The sequence below is a fragment of the Chiloscyllium plagiosum genome, chromosome 5 (assembly GCF_004010195.1).
Source record: "Chiloscyllium plagiosum isolate BGI_BamShark_2017 chromosome 5, ASM401019v2, whole genome shotgun sequence".
NCBI classification, from domain to species: Eukaryota; Metazoa; Chordata; class Chondrichthyes; order Orectolobiformes; family Hemiscylliidae; genus Chiloscyllium; species Chiloscyllium plagiosum.
Window position 1 is genome coordinate 89,134,011 of NC_057714.1, and position 23,385 is coordinate 89,157,395.

The following is a 23,385-nucleotide window of genomic DNA, read 5'->3' on the forward strand; positions in this document are numbered from 1 at the left end:
TTTATTCAATCCGGAGGCCTGATCAACTGTAAATAAAGGCAGTAACTCCAACGGCTCCTCTTCATGTATTTGAATTATCTCCTTTCACCACAACCTGGACAGTATTTCTTCTTTTGCTAAAGATTGATGCAATGTTTCCATGAATAAATCTCTTTTTTGGTCTCTAATTGGCCCCACCCTTCCTGTACCACACTTTCACTATTAATATTTATATACCAATGGAAGATTGCAGGATTTATTTACATCAGTTGGCAGTCTCTTCACATATTCAAAAGCTCAAGGCAGTCTCTTAGACCCAACCATCTTCAAGTGAATCAATGGCTTTCCCACCATAAAGTAATAAGTGGAGAAATTCAACAATGATTGCGGTCTTCGGTCCCACACACCATTCCTCATAAACTCATCATTTTGGGCTGATTGGTGCTAAGTAACGAACAGTCATGTTTCACAAATACCAGGTTATGGACAAAGACAGAAAGAAGGGCGAGACAAACAAGTGTGAGAAAGAAAGAGTAAGAGAAAAGAGGAAAGAAAGAAGAGAAAGAAAAAAAGAGCAAGCACAAAAGAAGGAAAGACAGTAAGTAAGAGAAAAGCATCGCTGAACAAAAATCTAACTGGACCAGCCATATACTTTACATTAATACATGGGTATTCTCTTCTTTTATACACTCTTCATCCTCCACCCAGAACACTTTGAGTCAGGATGTTTCTGCTGTCAGCAAAGCAGACTTATTTTCTCCTTTTCACAACTATCATTTACATATATTTTACACTTCAATCTCACCTTTAACACCATTAGCACTCCCTTTCTCTTTTGCTCTGGCCATCCTCACCATCTGTCCTACTTACTCCTCCTTCTGCCCTCTGTCAACTGCATTTAAATTACTATCTCCCAGCTGATTGCAGTTTTGAATTGTCACAAACTCAAAATATTAATGTTCTTTCTTTCTACAGATGTTGCCTGACCTGAGTTTCTCCAACATTTTCTGAACATTATTTATAGATTCTAGTATCTGCAGTATTTTTCTTTTATTTTATATAAATACAAATGTAGGTCAGACACCAGCATTATGCAATGACTCACTGAAGATTTTCTATGACTTACAAGCCAGATGTTAAGAGAGTTATGCAAAGTGCACCAATTGTCTGGACAAACGAAGCTCAAAAACGCCGAGGCAACAGGACACCAATTAGGACAAAGCAACCTGCATGAGTGGCATTAAATTTATTTTCCCTTCTTAGACTGTACCTTGAGAACAAAGAGGACTTTTTCCCCACTATAGGGTTGTAGATCCATAGATGATTAAACAGGCCAATCCTGAATCCACCCAGCTGATGTAGGTAGCGGTGTGTGGAATGCTCAGGTTTAGAGTCATAGAGATGTACAGCATGGAAACAGACCCTTCGGTCCAACCCGTCCATGCTGACCAGATCTCTCAACCCAATCTAGTCCCACCTGCCAGCACCCGGCCCATATCCCTCCAAACCCTTCCTATTCATATACCCATCCAAATGCCTTTTAAATGTTGCAAGTGTACCAGCCTCCATCACTTCCTCTGGCAGCTCATTCCATACACGTACCACCCTTTGAATGAAAAAGTTGCCTCTTAGGTCTCTTTTATATCTTTCCCGTCTCACCCTAAACCTATGCCCTCTAGTTCTGGACTCCCCCACCTCAGGGAAAAGACTTTGTCTATTTATCCTATCCATGCCCCACATGATTTTATAAACCTCTAAAAGGTCACCCCCTCAGCCTCCGATGCTCCAGGGAAAGCAGACCTAACCCATTCAACCTCTCTCTATAGTTCAAATCCTCCAACCCTGGCAAGATCCTTGTAAATCTTTTTTTTAGATTAGATTAGATTAGATTCCCTATAGTGTGGAAACAGGCCCTTCTGTCCAACAAGTCCACACTGACCCTCCGAAGAGCAACCCACCCAGACACATAGCGTTGTGGTAAATGTAAGGCAATGGGCAATTTAGCATGGCCAATTCACCTAACCTGCACATTTTTGCACTGTGGGAGGAAACCAGAGCACCCACGCAGACACGGGGAGAATGTGCAAACTCCACTCAGACAGTTGCCCGAGCCAGGAATTGAACCTGGGTCCCTGGCACTGTGAGACAGCAGTGCTAACCACTGTGCCACCATGTCACCCCGAACCCTTTTCTGAACCCTTTCAAGTTGCACAACATCTTTCCGATAGGAAAGAGACCAGAATTGCACGCAATATTCCAACAGTGGCCTAACCAGTGTCCTCTACAGCCGCAACATGACCTCCCAACCCCTGTAGTCAATACTCTGACCATTAAAGGAAAGCATACCAAATGCCTTCTTCACTGTACTATCTACCTGCAACTCCACTTTCAAGGAGCTATGAACCTGCACTCCAAGGTCTCTTTGTTCAGCAACACTCCCTAGGACCTTACCATTAAGTGAATAAGTCCTGCTAAGATTTGCTTTCCCAAAATGCAGCACCTCGCATTTATCTAAATTAAACTCCATCTGTTACTTCTCAGCCCACTGGCCCATCTGATCAAGATCCTGTTATAATCTTTTCCGCCGTCCACTACACCTCCAATTTTAGTGTCATCTGCAAACTTACTAACTGTACCTCTTATGCTCACATCCAAATAATTTATATAAATGACAAAAAAGTAATGGAACCCAGCACCGATCCTTGTGGCACTCCGCTGGTCACAGGCCTCCAGTCTGAAAAACAACCGTCCACCACCACCCTCTCTGTCTTCTACCTTTGAGCCAGTTCTGTATCCAAATGGAGTTCTCCCCGTCTTCCATGAAATCTACCTTGCTCACCAGTCTCCCATGGGGAACCTTGTCAAATGCCTTCCAGATGAGGAAGATGAAATCAGTTATTCATGTCAAATATATTACATTTCTCGAATATATTACAGTATTTCAGTTGAGGATTCCATCTGCACCAGTGAACTGGTTGGTTCTCAGCAATCGGATGGCCTTTCAACCGTGTCAGGCTAAGGTTGTGCTGAGGTGCTGATGGGTAGAATGCTGATGGCAACGAAATTAAATTCAGATTTGGACTTGGGAGGTCCTTAAAGTGCTCCATCCAATGAGTGCAGACTACCTCTGTCCTTAGAAAGGAGTGGGGTACCTTTTTGTGAAGGGCAGTGCTTATCACTGGCCAGTTGGGTGTTTTCCCCTAAAAAAAAGAAAAATAAATTGTTCTGGAGGGCTCTCTATGTGGGAGTCCTCCCCCTTTCAAAAAAAAAGAAAGATAGAAAGGAGTGGGATAGGTCATACTGCAGTGTGTGTTACCCAAGGTGCACTGCAGTTCCCAAACCAACAACCACAACCATGGAGAAGAATAACAGAAACCAGCTCCAAATCACACACCATCACAATTTGGAAATACATCAAAATTCTGCAACACCTTTCTACAACCAGTTGAAGAAAACTGCTCACTACAACCACCATCCTTGACGATCTTATCCCCGCAACACGACTGATTCATCAGAGGTTATCGCAAAACGATATATAGCAGTGAGGGAGTTGCTCTGTTATTGACTCTGGATTCCACACTGAATCAGGTCAAATAGCAGTAAATGATTACAACCTACCATCCCTCCTCACAGACAAACAGTTCTCATACATGTTAAAAGTTATTTGGACACACAAGGAGGGCACAGGGTACTCTAAATAGGAAACCAGTCTACCAAGAGTGGCTCGGTAGCACCATTACTGACCTAAAATAAAAGGTCTAATGATGACCATGAAACCAGTATAGATTATCAGAAAAAACTCATCACATTTGCTAATATGCTGTAGAAAAGGAAATCCACCATACTCACCTGATCTGGCCTATGAGAGAGTGGACAGCATCAAGTTCCTTGGAGTGATGATAACTGACAACCTGTCCTGGACTTCCTGCATGGGTGCAACAGTCAAGGTGACACAATAACACCTCTTCATGCTCAGGAAACTTAGCATGTCCATAAGGACCCTCACTAACTTCTACAGATGCATTATTGAAAGCATACTGTCTGGGTGCATATGTCAAGAGTGTGGTGCTGGAAAAGCACAGCAGGTCAGGCAGCATCCAAGGAGGAGAATCAACATTTCAGGCATAAGCCGGGTATAGCAACTGCTCTGCCCAGGGCCATAAGAAACTACAGAAGTTTGTGTGCAAAGCCCAGACCATTGCGGAAGGCAATCTACCATCCATGGACTCCATTTACACATCTTATTACTGCAGAAAGGCTGCCAACATTATCAAAGACCAACCATACCCCAGTAATGACCTCCTACAACCTCTTCCATCAGGCAGAAGATACAGAATCTTGAACACATGGACTAACAGGTTCAGGAACAGCTTCTTCCTGGCCATTAGACTGATGAATGGACTGTCTAAATGATACTGATCTCGCCTAGTGCATGCCCTGTGCAACATAACCTGTATGCCTCAGATTTTGTTTTTACAGCCTTTGATCTATACATCCCTGCTTAGAATGATCTAGCTGTACCGCTCGTAAACAAAGACTTTCACTGTACTTCAATACACATGACAATCAAATCAAATCAAATATAGGCAACTCCAGACCCAAAGCAATCTGGTTCACTCTTAACTACCCTCTGAAATGGCCTCCATTGTAACAATTGCTAGACAGTCTCCAAAAAAGGAGTGAGCTGGACACAGACCACCTGACATCAACCTAGGCACAGGAAACAAAAGAAAACACAACCCTGTCAATTTTCCTGCCAGTGTCAAATTCCTCCTTTCTAACAATTCAGGGCTCGTGCCAAAATAAGGAGGGCTGTTTCAGAGTAGTCAAGCATCAGAATTTACTTCATCTTTACCAACCCACCTGCCACAAATGCATCTTTCCATGACAGTATCAGCAAGAGTGACCTCCACACAGTCCTTGTGGAGGTAAAGTATTGCCTTCACATGGAGAATACCTTCTACCCAAAATATTGTTCTCCTACCTGCTGACGCTTGACAGCCATTTTAAGTCAGAGACCCCTATACTGAGAAGCGAATGCACTGCTTACAGATACCAACAATAGACCCGATAGACCCGACCCCACAACTAGAGAACCGAATCACAGCCCTACTCAAAAAACCTTCAGAAATCTGGAGACATTAAGACCAAATTCCAAAAAAATGAAACAAGATGGATCCAACACACCACGCTTCTACGAATTATCCAAACCAGGAGTCCCCCTCAGACCCATAGTCTCGCTACCTGGAACACTAACTTACAGATTATCCAAGGAGCTACACCAAAGACTAAAACACCTAGTAGAAGACTTTCGCCGCTCCATTCAATAATTCCTGAAGACCAAAATGATACCAATATAGAAGAGGATGAAATAATGGTCTTTGACGTAACAGCCCTATTCACATCCATCAACATCAACCCAGCCAAGAAAACACTGACTATATTATTAGAAGAACCAAAGACACATGCACCAAACACCACCAACTTCATCAGCAAGGATAATATCTATCATCAAGCTAGTGGATCCATGCCTTATCATCCACTTCGCCTTCAACAACAAAACCTACAGACAAACCAACAGAACACCCATGGAATCTCCGATATCAGGGTTCTTTGCAAAGGCAGTAATGCAGAGACTTGAACAAACAGCTCTGCCAACCATCCAACCCAAACTTTGGGTCTGCTATGTGGGTGACACCTTTGTCATCATTAAACAAAACAAATTAGAGGAAGCCTCAAGACTAATCAATAATACCCTTACTGGCATAAAATTCACTGAAAACATCAACAACGACCATTCCTAGATTTTGCAGTAGAGTGAACAGCCAATGGGCAACTTCAAACCAGTGTCTACAGGAAAACAACACATACGGATCAAACACTGAACTACAGAAGCAATCATCCCACACAGGAGCTTTATTAGAACATTTTTTCAATGAGCCACCACACAGCAGCACAGAGGAACTATGCAGAGCAGAGGAAAATCACCTATACAGTGTATTCAAAAAGAACGGGTACCCAATGAACACAGTCTGCCAATCTCTCAGCAACAAACCCAAACAAGCAGACAAAACACGTCCAGAAACCCCAGCCACTCCCCCTACATCTAAAACATCTCAGAAATGACTGCCAGACTACTGAGACCCCTTGGTATCTTAATAGCCGACAGATCCATCAACACTAAAACAGCAGCTAGTGAACTTGAAAGACCTTATACAGACAACAAGCAAAACTAATGTCATTTTCAAAAGACCTTGCAAGAACTGTAACAAACACTACATTGGACAAACAGGCAGAAAACTAGCCACCAAGATACATGAACATCAACTAGCCACAAAAAGACATGACCGACTCTCACAATATCTTTACATACAGATGAGGAAGGACACCACTTCAAGTGGGACAACATATCCATCCTAGGACAAGCTAAACAGAGACAAGCACGAGAATTCCTAGTGTTCTGGTTGGAGGGCCATCCTTCTATCAACAACCACTGACTTGGATCCCATTTACCACCCTCCAAGAAAAGAAAAACAGGAAATTACATCACCAAACCAAGGAAACCTGGACACAAATTAAGAAGCAGGCCATACTACCAGTGCGTCATTAGAGACTCACTGATAATGCTACCTAGTATGGTGACGAAACGAGTGAAAACGAACCTTCCAGCTCAGCAAACAAACTTACATCCAGAATACCCTCTATTGTGTTGTGTGGCACTATAACCATGCTAAATGGAACAGAATTTAAACAGATGTAGCAACTCAAGACTGGGCATCTATCAGGCTTTGTGGGCGGTCAAAAGCAGCAGAACCATCAACCATCAACTTCATGGCCTGACATATCTCCCACCCTACCAGTAACATCAAGCCAGGGGATCAACTCTGGTTCAATGCAGCATGCAGGAGGACACAACTAAAAATGTGGTGTCAACCTGAAGCAGCTGCCAGACAGGACTACTTGCACATTAAACAGCATAAAGTAACAAATGATAGACAGAACCAAGTGACTTCACAATCAACAGACCTGACCTAAGACCCACAGTTCTGCCACACAGCTATAAAAGGTGGATGACAATCAACTCAGTGGAGTAGGAGGCTCTAGACAAATCTCATCCTCAGTAATGGGGGAGCCCAATATATCAATGCAAAAGAGAAGGCTGCTTGTTTCCACATTGTAAGAATCCTAAGTCTAATTATCTTCAGCCAGAATTACTAAGCAGATGATCCACTTCAGCCTCCTCCAGAGGTCCTCAGCATCAGATATACCAGTCTTTGGCCAATTTGATTACCTCCACTCGCTATCAAGGAATGGTCTGAGTCACTGGATACTGCAACGACTATGGGCCCTGATGATATTCCAGCAATAGTACTGAAGATTTGTACACAAGAACTGGCTGCTCCTCTAGCCAAGCAGTTCCAGTACAGTTAGTTACAACACTGGCATCTACCCAAAATGTGGAAAATTGCCCAGTTAGTCCTGTATGCAACAAGTAGAACAAATCCAACCTATCAGACTACTCTCGATCATCAGTGAAGTGATGAAAGGTGTCACCTATAGTGCTATCAAGCAGCACCTGCTCAGTGACACCCAGTTTGGGTTCCACCAGGGCCACTCAGCTCCTGACGACCTGGTTCAAACATAGACAAAAGAACTGAATTCCAGGTGAGGGGAGAGTGACAGCCCTTGACAACAATTAACCACAGTGCTTGAAGAAGTCCTAACAAAACTGGAACTAATAGAAATCAGGGGGAAACTCTTTCCTGGTTAGATATAGGGAGATAGTTGTGCTAGTTGGAGGTCAGTCATCTCTGCAGGAATTCTTCAGTGTAGTGTCCTCAGGCCATCATTTTCAGCTACTTCAGGTGGTTTTTTCCATCATGAAAAGGTCAGAAGTGAGGTGTTTACTAATTATTGCACAATGTTCACCATCATTCATGACTCCTCAGACACTACTACAGTCTATGTTGAAATGTAGTAAGAATTGCACAATATCCAAGCTTGGGCTGAAAAATGGCAATTAGCATTCATGCCACACAATGGCAGGCAATGATCTGCTCCATCGAGAGAAGCTAACCATCATCCCCTGAAATTCAATGCCGCTATCACCAAATCCTCAACTATCAACATCCTGGGGCTTACTACTAACAAGAAACTTAACTGGTATAGCCATATGAATACAATGGCTATGAGTGCAGGTCAGAGGCTAGGAATACCACAGCAAGTAACTTACTTCCTGACACCCCAAAACATGTGAACCATCTACAAGAAACTCCCCACTTGTCTGGACGAGTGCAGCTCCAACAATACTCAAGCAGCTTGATACAAGCCAGAATAAAAGGAGTCAGCTTGAGTGGCACCATATCCATAAATATCCACTTCCTGCATCACCAATGCCCAGTTGAGACACTACAAGATTACAAACATTTTCCAAGGCTCCTTAAAAAGTACCTTCCAACCCAGAACCATGATCATGTAGAAGGACAATGACAGCAGATGTATGGTAACACCACCATCTGCAACTTCCCCTCCAAGCTACTCTCCACCCTCACTTGGAAATATATCACCGTTCCTTCAGTGTCATTGGATCAAAATCCTGGAATTCCTTCCCTAACAGTATTGAGGGGCTACCTACAGTACATGGACTGTAGGCATTCAAGAAGGCAGCTCCCCACCACCTGGAAGAAATCTTTCGCCATGTTACGTTAAACACTATCACCATTTAGTGTAGCATTAAACAGGGCAGATTTCAAATAGGTCGAGCAATTCAAGAAGGGACATCCAGGATGCATTGCGGCCATTCAACCACAATCAGCAATCTCATGGCCCGGCATATCACCCACTCTACTGTTAGTACCAAGCCAGGAGCTGAACTCCAGTTCAACGTAGTGTATAGGATGGCATACTGGGACCAGCACCAGGAATACCTAAACAAGTGGTACCAACCTTCTGCAGCCTAAACACATGACTACACAGTCATACAGCATGGAAACAGACTCTTCGGTCCAACCAGTCCACACCGACCATGTTCCCAAACTAAACTAGTCCCATCAGCCTGAGCCTGTCCCATATCCCTCCAAGCTTTCCTATCTGTGAACTTAACCAAATGTATTTTAAACGGTGTAATCGACCACTTTCTCTGGCAGTTCATTCCACCCACAAGCCACTCCGTAAAAAGGTTGCCCCTCCTGTCCCCTTTAAAGTCATTCTCTCTCACCTGAAAAAAGGACCCCAGTTTTGAACTCTCCCATGCAAGGGCAAGACCATTGATATTGACTTTATCCATGCCCACCATGATTTTATAAACCTCCATAAAGGTCTACTTGCATGCCACACAGCAAAAGGAGGTTGAATCTATGCAGCCAATCAGCATGCATGGAGCTTCCCAGAGGAAGAGAATCCTGGTTTCTACACATTACCAACTGTAGATTAAGTCACGAGCTGTTAACACCATAGTTCAAAATACAATGTTCAGTTTTATATTTTAAAAAATGATTTAATTTTACTAATTTAACCAAAAAACCCAACAAAAAGAACAAAAACACATTCATATCATCTACTCAGAACATACTCAGTAAAAGACAAGAAGGGATTGAGCTAAAGAGGGGAGCACAAGGCTTTAAACCAAGGCTCGTAGGCACGACTAGAATGGGTGGATGGTTTCTCTCCAGTGAATGCAGACTTAATAGGCTGAATGGCCTCGATCTACACCATAAAAGTTAAATTGTTGAAGTCGACCAAAGGTTATTTTTTCTGTGAAATATTCTAACTGGGATTAAGACGTATTCTTCTTATCTAAAAGATTTTGCAATCATAACTGAATTGACACTGATCTTGTTTATTTTGCAGCATACATGAAACAAAAACCAAAAATGTCATTTTTATTCCAGCAGTTCAGATTGTCTTTATAAATCTTTTAACCATCAATACAATATTTTGTGAACTACTCAAGCATTAAATGCAGCAGTAAAGTGAATGCTTATAAGGCTTTCAAAACCAGAAACTACATGCTCAGATTAGGGCAATTTACTAAGCTGTTTCTGAACAATGAACATTAAACTAAGCACATCTACCAACTTTGTTCAAAGAGTACAAAGGTAATTTTCAAGGTCAAGATCAGATCAGATTAAGAAGGCCAATTTCAATATGAGGATGATCCTCTGATCTTGTTCTTCCAGTAGGAAGCTACGTATTAAGGGAGTGTTAATTCCAAATAGGGCTACCACGTAATTATGTGACTTGTATTTTTCAACCACATTTTCTCAATGGCAGCAAGGAACTAGTAATTTTTTCAAAACTTTCCTTTTAAGGTACTAAAATATCCATATCCATTTATACTAATGTGTTATGCCAATTTCTCCATGAGATCATACAAAATAACATACAACATATTGGTATAAAAAAAGTGTCCTCCATGTACCAATGAGGCAAAAAGTAAAAGTTATTTTCATCCGTTACTTCTCTCCAACATCCTTTTAATGAGGAAGTGGTCTCACTGTAGTATCTTGCTTTGAAGATTTGCAAATCAACACTGAAAATGTTTTGGGGAAAATGGTCTTACATGGACATTTGTGGATCAGGGCAAATATCATTGGGTAAAATTCTCTATTAGAGCCATCTTCCTCATGTAAACATTTCTTGGGATGAAAGTGATTGAGAAACATTTATGCAACCTTGGTTTCATATTTTTTGATGCCCTACTGGTATTAGCATTAGATTAGTAATCCAGATAATGTTCTAGGGACCTGGGCTCGAATCCCACCACAGCACACGAAGAAACTTTAATTAGAACATAGAAACGTACAGCACAGAACAGGCCCTTTGACCCACGATGTTGTGCAGAGGTTTAATCCTAATGTAAAATATATTACCTTAACCTACGCACCCCTCAACTCACTGCTATCTATGTGCATGTCCAGCAGTCGCTTAAAAGTTCCCAATGTCTCTGCTTCCACCACCACCGCTGACAATGCCTTCCATGCATTCACAACTCTGCGTAAAGGATCTACCTCTGACGTCCCCTTTACACCTTCCTCCTAATATCTTCAAACTGTGACTCCCCGTACCAGTCAATCCTGCCCTGGGGAAAGTCTCTGGCTATTGACTCTAATCTCTTCCTCTCATTATCTTGTGTACCTCGATCAGGTCTCCTCTCTTCCTCCTCCTCTCCAGAGAGAAAAGTCCAAGCTTATTCAACCTTTCTTCATAAGGCAAGCCCTCCAGTCCAGGGAGTATTCTGGTAAACCTTCTTTGCACCCTCTCCAAAGCCTCTGTATCTTTCCTACAGTCGGGTGACCAGAACTGGACACAATATTCCAAGTGTGGTCTCACCAGGGACTTGTAGAGCTGCAGCAAAACCTCGCAGCTCTTAAATTCTATTCCCCTGTTAATGAAAGCCAAAACACCATATGCTTTCTTAACAACCCTATCCACTTGGGTGACAACTTTGAGGGATCTATGTACTTGCACACCCAGATCCACAATGCCAAGAATCCTGTCTTTAAAAAGCCCTCGATACTATCGACGACACCTCCAACCTTTGTGTCATCTGCAAGTTTACTAACCCACCCCTCAACCTCCTCATCCAAGTCATTTATAAAAACTACAAAGAGCAGAAGCCCAAGAACAGAGCCCTGCGGGACCCCACTCAACACTGACCTCCAGGCAGAATACTTTCCATCTACAACCACTCTCTGCCTTCTGTCAGCCAGCCAATTCTGAATCCAGTTAGCCAAATCTCCCTGTATCCCATACTTCCTGACTTTATGAATGAGCCTACCATGGGGAACCCTATGAAATGCCTTGGTGAAGTCCACATACACTACATCCACTGCTCGACCGTCGTCAACCTATCTTGTCACCTCCTCAAAGAACTCAATAAGATTTGTGAGGCATGACCAGCTCCTCACAAAGCCATGCTGACTGCCCTTAATCACACTTTGCTTTGCCAAATAGTCATAAATTCTATCCCTCAGAATTCTTTCCAAAACTTTGCTGATCACAGACGTAAAACTGACTGGTTTGTAAATGCCAAGGATTTCCCCATTACCCTTCTTGAAAAGAGGAACAACATTTGCCTCCTTCCAATCCTCTGGTACAACTCCTGTGGAGAGTGAGGAGGCAAATATCCTCGCCACAGGCTTAGCAACCTCCTTTCTCGTTTCTCGGAGCAGGTCTGGCCCTGGGGACTTATCCATATTAATGTTTTCCAAAATTTCTAGCAGATCAATCTTGATCTGGTCAAGACTGTATCCCAGCTCCTCTAAGTTTTCATTTACAACAAGTTCCCTTTCCTTGATGAAAACAGAAGCAAAAAACTCATTTAGGACTTCCCCCATCTGCTCAGACTCCACGCACAAGTTCCCTCCGCTATCCCTGATCGGCCCTACCTTCTCCCTGTTTGTTCTCTTATTCCTCATGTATGAGTAAAATGCCTTTGGGTTCTCCCTAATCCTTCTGGCCAAGCCTTTTTCGTGCCCCCTCCTTGCTTGCCTCAGTCCAATTCTGAGCTCCTTTCTAGCAAGCCTGTAATCCTCTAAAGCTGTGCTAGACCTTTGCTTCCTCCACCTTACGTAGGTGCCTTCTTCCTTTTGATGAGAAGTTTCTCTGTTCTCGTCATCCAAGGTTCCTTAATCTTACCACTGCTTACCTGTCTCAGAGGAACAAATTTGTGCATCAGTCGCAACAACTGCTGCTTAAATAGTCCCTACATGTCTGTTACGCCCTTTCTGTGGAACAATTGCTCCCAGCCTGTACTTCCCAACTCCTGTCTGATAGCGTCATAATTTCCTTTTCCCCAATTAAATATCTTCCATCGGTAACTGCTCCTTTCATTCTCCAAGGCTATACTAAATATGAGACAGTTGTAATCACTTTCACCAAAGTGCAAGATCTGACACCTGTCCTGGCTCGTTGCAGAGCACCAAATCCAAAATGGCCTCTTTCCTCGTCAGTCTGTCTACATACTGTGTAAGGAAACCCTCCTGAACACCTGACAAAAACGGCTCCATCCAAACCATCTGCATGAGGGAGGTTCCAGTGGATATTGGGAAAGTTGAAATCACCCATAAAAACAACCCTGCTACTTCTGCATTTTTCCAGAATCTGCCTACCTATGAGGTCTTCAACCGCTCTACTGCTATTAGGTGGTCTATAGAAAACTCCCAATACAGTGGCTGTTCCCAACTTCCACTCATACTGACTCAGTAGACAAACCTTCCTCAACAACCTTTGTTTCTGTAGCTGTGATGCACTCTCTGATTAGCAATGCTACACCCCCTCCTCTTTTTCCACCCTCCCTGTTCTTTTTAAACGTTCTAAACCCTGGAACGTCAAACAACCTGCCCCTGTGAAACCCACATCTCCGTCATGGCCACAACATTGTAGCCCGAAGTACTGATCCATGCTCTAAGTTCATCACTCTTATTTCGGACACTCCTTGCATTAAAGCAAACACACTTTAACCGATCCCTTTGTCTCATCACATGGGAAACCTTCCTGATAGATTTAATACATCCTGTCACTGCCCTGTCTGCAACTGACCCCCTCTCAGACATGTGGCTCTGATTCCCACCCCCTGCCAAAATAGTTTAAACCCTCCCAAATCACAAGAGCAAAACTCCCACCAGACATTTGTGCCCCTCCAGTTCAGGCGCAACCCATCTTTCGTGTACAGGTCCCATCTTCCCCAGAAGGTATCCCAATGGTCTAGGTATCTGAAGCCCTCCCTCCTGCACCAGCCTCGCAGCCACGTGTTAAGCTGCATTCGTTGACTGTTCCTCATCTCACTATCTCGTGGCACCAGTAGCAAACCTGAGAACACTACTCTACTCATCCTGCTCTTTGGCTTCCAACCTAATTCTCTGTAGTCACTTTTCAGATCCTCAACCCCTTCCTGGCTATATCATTGGTGCCAATATCTACCACGATTTCTGGCTGCTGACCCTCCCCCTTCAGAATCTTGTAAACCCGATCGGTGCTATCCCAGACCCTGGCACTGGGGAGGCAACATACCTTCCATGGAGTCCCGTTCCTGAACACAAAATCTTCTCTCAATCACTCTTACTATTGAGTCCCCTACCACTAGCGCCTTTCTATTTTCCCCCCTTCCCTTCTGAGCAACAGTGCCAGGCTCAGTGCCAAAGAATTCAATAATAAATCTGGAATGAAGTGTCTAACAACCATGAAACCAATGTTGATTGTTGTAAATAAAACCCATTTGGTTCACTAATGTCCTTTAAGGGAAACTGCTGTCCTTACTAGGTCTGGCCTTACATGTGACTACAGCTCCACCAGGGCAGCTATGGATAGGAAATAAATACTGTGACACTCATCCTGTGATGCCTGCATCCCATGAATAAAAATAAATGAATGTCCTGGTAAAATCAAGTTTTAGATTCAAATCTGTGAAAGCTAGTTGTGCGAGTAATATTAGGAACTGTAATTTTGATTACTGTTCCTCATAGCTTTTGTCTGTGTCACAATGACCCCAATGACTGCTGAAAGGGACATTAAAAATCAAGTAGTCACCAATAGAGAAGTTCATATAAAGCACCTAATGCAAAGTTTTATGTACAAGGGATATTCAATAAAATTAAATAAGATATCTAATTTGTACAGCTTCAACTTCCTGCCTGAACTTGTTCATGTCCAAATATTTATCTAAGCAGTAAAAGAAGGACTGGAAAACCTGCTGTTGTTTCTCCTTGTATGGCAGCAGGACACCAAAGGACAATAGGAATAACTTTCCTTCAAGTGTAGAGCCAAAACAGGTTGAATTATAGTCAATTTTGCTGTTAGGAGGCAAAAGTTAGATGGAGGTAGGGCCAAGGTGGCAACAGAAGTGGGCAGTGGCAAAAATGGCCAGTTCTATTTACTGGGACATCAACCCAATGAATTCAGGAAATGTCAGGCCTCAAGCCCTCACTGCTCTCCCTCACCTTCCACTTCCAACTACAAATGACCTACATGGGCTCCTGTTCCCCTTCCACCCCCTTTAACCTCTAAATTCATCCTCAAATTTTCCAAGTCTGTTTCAGTATTTTCCAAATTCCCTCAGATGTGACAGAGCATGGAGGAGCAAAAGAACCTACCATGTCTCCTCCACACCCATTCTCTCTATTTCGACTGTATAGTGAACCAGTAACCAAACTGATAAGTCTTCGAAATAAGCCTGAAACCGGCACATTAAACAAACATCCTTTCAAGATATACATTGAAAAGTGCATTGCAGCTTACAACCTCATGAAAAGTGTTGATCTTTCACAGATATTTATCGTATCAAAAACAGAATCTTTCACCCGCTTCAGGACTTCTTAACCTTGTGAAAACAAACACAAAAAAAACTCTTCAAAGAAACTGCATGTTATTACAAGGTTAGAGAAGTAACAAATAAACCATTTATTCCATTTCCAGCTGGAAAGGAACATTACAGAAGTACACCTTTTAGCACTGGAGCCTGTTCCACTACTCAATACAATCAGGGCTAATCAACTACAACCCACTACATTACAGGTTGTTATTTGCCAATCTTTAAACAAACTCAATGACTAAGATTCTACAGCCCTATGGGGTGGAGAATTAAAGATTCACAATCCTCTGAATACCTCTGTTGCAGGAATGAAAAATGTGCTGCTGGAAAAGCGCAGCAGGTCAGGCAGCATCCAAGGAGCAGGAGAATCGACATTTCGGGCATAAGCCCTTCTTCAGGGCTTAAGCCCGAAACGTCGATTCTCCTGGTCCTTGGATGCTGCCTGACCTGCTGCGCTTTTCCAGCAGCACATTTTTCAGCTTTGATCGCCAGCATCTGCACAGTCCTCACTTTCTCCTACCTCTGTTGCAGTCAGTCTATAACAATAATATATATTCTAAGATAAAGGGGTCAAAACTGTGCACAGTTCCCAGATGCAGTCTAACCAAGATTTTACATGCTACTGAAGAACTTATTGCTACTCCAGCACTCATGCAATACACTAAAACACTACTAACCCTCCTAATTGCCAGCATACCTGCAAGTCAGCCTCCAGTGACTTATGAACACGGACTCTATGTATATTTAGATTTTCAAACCTCTTACCATCGAAGAAATGTTGCGCACATCTGCTCTTTCTATCAAAGTGGATAACCTCACATTTTTTCCACATGCCTTGTTCTTCCTCACTCATTAAATCTATTTGAATCCTCTTGAAGCCACTGTCTCTTGTTCATAGCACAGTGCCACCCAGATTCGTGTCACCTGCAAGTTGGAAAATATTACCTTTGGTCCCGATCATTGATATTATTGTCAACAGCTGGGGTCCCAAGTATTGATCCTTGCAGCAACCCACTCATCAAAGCTTGCCAAGGCAAGAGTGACCCATTTGTTCCTTATTTTTGCCTTTTAACAAATCTTTATTCCATACCAACCCATTACATCCTGTCCCATTTGCTTTTGCCAACCAAAGTCTTTTTGGGGGACTTTATCAAAGTCTTCTAAAAGTCCAAGTATACTCTGACCACAGAATCTGTGTTATCAATTCTGTTAATAACATCCTTAAAAACAAAACTTCTACAGATTCAAATAGGATTTTTCATTTTCAAATCCACGCCGACTATGGCCAATCAAATCATTACCATCCAAGTGTCTATTTACCATGTTCTTTTATAATAGATTCTAGAAGTTTCCTTACTTTTGATGGAAGGCTAAGAGTTCTATCATTCCCCATTTCTCTTTCCCTCCCTTCTTAAAAGAGTGGGATGACACTTGCTACATTCCAATCTACAGGAACCATTCTACAATCTGTAGAATTCTGGATGATCATCAGTGAATCACTTTCTCCATTGCCAGATCTTTCAACTCACTGGGGTGTAGAATATCTGGTCTTAGCAATTTCTCTACTACAGTCACATTAATTTCTTCAACTCAACTTCTTATTAATACTATTTTACTTCAATTTCTCACTCTCCCTAGTTCCTTGGCTCAGTCATTCTGAGAGATTTCTAGTATCTTCCTGTGAAGACAGACACAAAGCAAAGCAAGCGTTTCTCTATTCCCCTTTATGAATTTCCTTGACTCTGCCTGTAACGCATCCACATTTGTCCGAGCCAAGCCTTTACTTTAATGTCGACAGAAATTTTTATGATCCATTTTTCATGATTTCTGCTATCTTACATTAATATTCTAATCTCTTAGAAAAAGAGAATCAAGAAACTGATGTGTTCTAAAATCGTCCAAATATTCAGGCCTATTTCTATTCTATAGCCCTTTTCTTTCAGTCTTATTCAATTTTAATTTACTTTGTTAGCCATGGTCAACTGACCTTTTGGGGTTTTTTGCACCATGGAAGAATGTATAGTTGCTGTAAACTTTCTATTTGATCTTAAAAGACCGTGCATTGCAGATGTATTGTCACACTCTTTCAATTGTCCAAACTCCATCCCTGCCAATTTGTGCCTCAATTTCATAATTTCCTTTGTTAAGATCAAACTCTGAAGTTTCAATAATATAAAATTCTATCATATTATGGCCACTCAAGCCTAAAAGGATTCTTACAACAAGATTAGCCCTTTATTGTTAAATAATAGATCTAAATAGTTTGTATGCTAGTCAGTTCCTCAGAATACTAGAAAACCATCCCAACACAATCTGGAAACAGATCCTCTGCCATTATTGCTCATTGGTGTCACTGAAACTATATGCAGGTTAAAGTCAGCCAAACGTACTGCAATACCCATGATACATGCTTCTTGAATCTCCTGATTAATACCATGTCCTACACCACTACAATCACCATTTATCAAATATTACTTGCTGAAATCTGAGACACCCAATAATGAAACAAAATGGCAAATGCGTTAACAGTAGCAATCCAAATAGATGACTTCATCATGAATGTTTAATGAAGTTTCAAGAATGGCTAATGCACATAGACCTCAATAAGTAATATCTATCCAGCTATAGAAGGGAGTGAAAGGTCCATTTGATTAATTTCTCTGACCCATTTATTTTGAGTTTTTTTCACTGTGTGTCTATTTCCACATGGTTGAAGGATCTGAAGTATACTAAAGCTTCTAATAATTTACATTAAAAATGGCTGGGAGTGATTGACAGCTTTACAAGAAAATAAGACGGCCAATATACTTCAATGTCGGATGACTTTTGTTTTAGTCGATGACTCCACAAGGCCATTGTCCAGGACTCTTGAGAAGCAACCTGACTCCAATGGCAAGGGCAGAAATTATGGACCCTGGAGCTGCTGTTCCTAGCCTGGGCTATTAACCCATCCAGCCCGAGCACAATGAGCTTTATCCCAACTCGATCCTGGTTACTGGGCCCTGATGCATCCCACTGTCCCAGGCCCTCCATGACTCCACTAAAAATTATAAGCCGTGTTTGAACCTTCCACCAAAACAAAAGAGCTGACATAGGTGGAGTGATGTGTGGGGGCTGGCTAGCTGTACCCTTATTCTATGCCAATGAAAACTGCCTGAAACTTAAAGGAGCCATTAGTTATTTGTCTCTCTCTCTACAGATGCTGACAGATCTGCTGACCTTTGAGTGTTTAATTTTTCGATTTCAGATTTTCAGCATCTCCAGCATTTTACTTTTATAACTCTAAAGGTTTGTGACCTGCTTCTGACCTCTGTCTTAGGGGATTTGACAGGGTTGCTTTCCCCTGGGGGAGATTATAGAAACAGAGGGGATAATCTTAGACCAAGGGGTCACACATTTAAAGCAAAGATGAGGAGGAATTTCTGGTCTCAGAGGGTAGTGATTTTACGAAGCTCTTTACTGCAGTAGGCTGTTGAGGCTAGATTTTTAAGTATATTCAAGTCAGAGATAGATAGTCTGTTTTAAAAAAAAAATCAGTAATGGAATCAAAGGTTATATAGAAAAGGCAGGAAAGCAAAGTTGAGGATTATCAAATCAGCCATGATCTCATTTGAATGGCGAAGTAAACTCAACGGGCTGAATGGCTTTCTACTCCTAGGCCTTATAATGATCCCTTTCCCTTAACTATCAAAGTCTCCTATTCCTTGCATGCATAGAGTCATTAGTTGTATGTCCTAATGAGGCTGAGTATCCGAATTATGGTTGCATGGATTTTTACAAACATTCAAATTGAGAGTAGACCCTGGAGGATTGCTCCTCTATTCAATAAGGTAGACACTGGACTGAATGCTCCACATTGCCACCTATCCCCAATAACTTGGTACTCCCTTATTTATCAAGAATCTATGTCTTAGTCTTAAAATTCTTCAACAACTCCCCTTCCACCAACTTTTGAGGAAGTTCCAAACTTTCACAACCCTCTGTGTGTGAGGGGGTTTGAACAGCCTAATGGCTTATTTCTGATGTTTATATCTGATTTTTCCAGTCTATACATACTGTAGATTAAAATCTCGCATGATTATTGACATGTCTTTCTGACAAGCTTCCATTATTTCTTCCTTAGTAACCACATGATTGGATGGAGTACAATTAGGGACCTATATGTCACTCCCATGAGTGACTCCTTGCCTTTATCATTTATTTTGAGTCATGCATTCAATAAAAGGTAGTACGTTTATTGAAAGGATGACTGAATTATAAAATGTTTTGTTTGACTGAGATTGCAGTACACTTACATTGCATGTAGAGGTCTCCAGTTCATTTGTAAAGAGGCACAGTGGTGGAACATTGCCAATAGCAGAGCAAGCATACAGCAATGTAGCACTGTAGACATTTGATTTCTTTACATTGGAAATTGATGATGTGAAGTAGTTATGATTTCTCATGTTAAGTGATGCAGTTTTATTAGGATACACATACTATTCTATGCATCAAAAAAATTCCACTTCAGACAAACCATCCTGTATTAATAATAGTGCACAACAGCTAGTAAGTAATTTGACATAATTAATCAATCAATCAATCAATCAAATCAAATCAATCTCCCTGATACTGCTTTTGTTTCTAAATAAAAAAAATTCCCTGTGCATAATAAACCAGCCAATTTGAGATAAAAGCAAGGTTGGAATATAAATCAGCTTACAACAATAAAAATCTCTCCTCACAAGACTTCACAATAATGCAAAATGTGACTTAGATACCATGGGAAAGAACTGTTTTGGTGAATAAACAATTAACATTTACTACAATTTAGATGTTGTTATCACATTTCACATATGGATGATTGAAATCAACAAGTATAAACTTAGCTCAACTCCAGCATCATCTCATTATTTTTCATTGAGAAACTAGTCAAGTCAACAAATTATTTTGATACTGAGACTCAATATAAAAACATACCCATGAAATATTAAAATCAACATGTACTGCCGGCTACAGTAATCAAAATGCTAGGAAAGCCCAAAAATACACTAGAATTCACAATCACGATTAAATATTGCACAGAATGTTTAAATGTTGAAGTCTAATCAATGGTCAGCATCACAAAACCAACTGTACACTTTTTGTTTAAATACTTTGTATTAGTCTGTACTTTCAGCGTATTACTTGTGACTATAAACTCTCTCTCTAGGCATAGTATGCAAGGTTTTCTATTTCAGATCAAATTCTATAATGTTTCACATTGATGGAAATACCAATGCTCAGAGTAGAATTTCTATTGAATCCTACAGTGTGGGAGCAGGGCCTTCGGCCCAACAAGTCCACATTAACCGTCCAAACAATATCCCACCCAACCGTTCCCCATTACTCTACATTTGCCCCGACTAATGCACCTAACCTAGACATCCCTGAACATTATGGGCAATTTTTCAGGCAAAGTAATGAAATGATTCACATTACACCATGTAATACAAATGTTTTAAATCCATACATGAAAACTGTATTTGCTTTTATGTTTAAAAACGCTGAAATCCTCCAACAAGGCTGACATTAGATCTTATGTTGCAATGATAACATTGACAATTAATAAATCCATTGTAGCCAACAATGCAACAATAAGCAATTATCCCAAAGCTTATAAAAGCACAATGTGAAACAATTCAAGCAACAACTAATGGAATATTGGTGGAAATAAAACTGCTCATGAGAATCTGCATATTTTAGAATTAAAGCATTCTGTAGTGGACTATCTTTCATCTTAAAAATCCTGTCACTTTAATATTAGCAAACTTGAGGTAGCTTCAATTTCACCACATTAGAGTACCCAGTATTAACTTTGTGTAAAATCTTGCATGGCACACACTATATTTAATGCACATAAAGACTTGGGAAGACTTACCAAGCATGTATCCTTTCGAGGGATCATCAAGGATTCCATTAAAATTAACCCATAATATCCAATCCATATTGAAAAAGCAAGTTGAAATTATTTCCCTCAAGACACCAACTTGTGTATTGTAATGAAAAGAAAAGCCTGTAAATATAAAAACTCATTTCAGCAACATTTCTTTTGCCAGTGTGCAATATAACTACAGCGAAGTTATTTTCAACGAAATTGAGGTTCAAATGAGTAAACAACAAAATTTGTTTGCATTTCTTAACTATTAAACTTAGATCATGTATAACTTAAATATTCAGGTGGACAAATATGTAACAATTTCAGGTCATATTCATTCATACGGATAATGCAACACAAACAAGAAGTTACTTTAATCAGCATTATATACCAATTGGAATATAATCCTTTATATCTCAAATGATTACTCAAGTACTAATGGTTCTCAAGTGCACACTTAAGTGAAAATAAACCATTTTCTACATTATATAGCATTTATATTGCAAGTCATTGTTAACAATAAAACAAAATTAACATTGCCTTCTTGTGACAGAATTCAAACATAATTTTTGTGACCTCAGAAGGCTGTGGAGGCCAAGACACACACTGTATTTAAGACAGAGATATATAGGCTCTTGATTAGTAAGCGGATCAAAGGTTATGGGGAGAAGGCAGAAAAATGGGATTGAGAAACATATCAGCCATAATCAAATAGCAGAGCAGATTCGATGGACCACATAGAGTCACAGAGTCAGAGATGTACAGCATGGAAACAGACCTTTCGGTCCAACCCGTCCATGCCGACCAGATATCCCAACCCAATCTAGTCCCACCTGCTAGCACCCGGCCCATATCCCTCCAAACCCTTCCTATTCATATATCCATCCAAATGCCTCTTAAATGTTGCAATTGTACCAGCCTCCACCACATCCTCTGGCAGCTCATTCCATACATGTACCACCCTCTGTGTGAAAAAGTTGCCCCTTAGGTCTGTTTCCCCTCTCACCCTAAACCTATGCCCTCTAGTTCTGGACTCCCTGACCCCAGGGAAAAGACTTGGTCTATTTATCCTATCCAAGCCCCTCAATTTTGTAAACCTCTATAAGGTCACCCCCTCAGCCTCCGATGTTCCAGGGAAAACAGCCCCGGCCTGTGGAGCCTCTCCCTGTAGCTCAGATCCTCCAACCCTGGCAACATCCTTGTAAATCTTTTCTGAACCTTTTCAAGTTTCACAACATCTTTCCGATAGGAAGGAGACCAGAATTGCACGCAATATTCCAACAGTCACCTAACCAATGTCATGTATAGCTGCAAAATGACCTCCCAACTCCTGTACTCAATACTCTGACCAATAAAGGAAAGCATACCAAACGCCTCCTTCACTATCCTATCTACCTGCGACTCCACTTTCAAGGAGCTATGAACCTGCACTCCAAGATCTCTTTGTTCAGCAACACTCCCTAGGACCTTATCATTAAGTGAATAAGTACTACTAAGATTTGCTTTCCCTGGCTTGTCTTTACCACCCTTCTTAAACAGTGGCACCACATTTGCCAACCTCCAGTCTTCCGGCACCTCACCTGTGACTATTGATGATACAAGTATCTCAGCAAGAGGCCCAGCAATCACTTCTCTAGCTTCCCACAGAGGTCTAGGGTACAGCTGATCAGGTCCTGGGGCTTTATCCACCTTTAACCGTTTCAAGACATCCAGCACTTCCTCCTCTGTAATATGGACATTTTGCAAAGATGTCACCATCTATTTCCCTACAGTCTATATCTTCCATATCCTTTTCCACAGTAAATACTGATGTAAAATTCTCATTTAGTATCTCCCCCATTTTCAGTGGCTCCACACAAAGGCCGTCTTGATGATCTTTGAGGGGCCCTATTCTCTCCCTAGTTACCCTTTTGTCCTTAATATATTTGTAAAATCCCTTTGGATTCTCCTTAATTTTATTTGTCAAAGCTATCTCATGTCCCCATTTTGCCCTCATGATTTCCCTCTTAAATATATTCCTACTTCCTTTATACTCTAAAGGATTCACTCGATCTATCCTGTCTATACCTGACGTATGCTTCCTTCTTTTTCTTAACCAAACCCTCAATTTCTTTAGTCATCCAGCATTCCCTATACCTACCAGCCTTCCCTTTCACCCTGAAAGGAATATACTTTCTCTGGATTCTCGTTATCTCATTTC

At 41.3% G+C, this 23,385-nt stretch overlaps 1 protein-coding gene across 1 annotated transcript in view; it reads right to left on the reverse strand.

The window, feature by feature from the left end:
• LOC122550081 (enhancer of polycomb homolog 1-like) overlaps window positions 1–23,385 on the reverse strand; it is a 250,940-nt gene that overhangs the window by 138,751 nt on the left and 88,804 nt on the right. Inside the window, exon 2 of the mRNA XM_043690607.1 lies at window positions 21,189–21,323. Within this exon, the coding sequence (XP_043546542.1) occupies window positions 21,189–21,227 (39 nt within the window). The 5' untranslated portion in view covers window positions 21,228–21,323. The remainder of the gene's footprint in view (window positions 1–21,188; window positions 21,324–23,385) is intronic.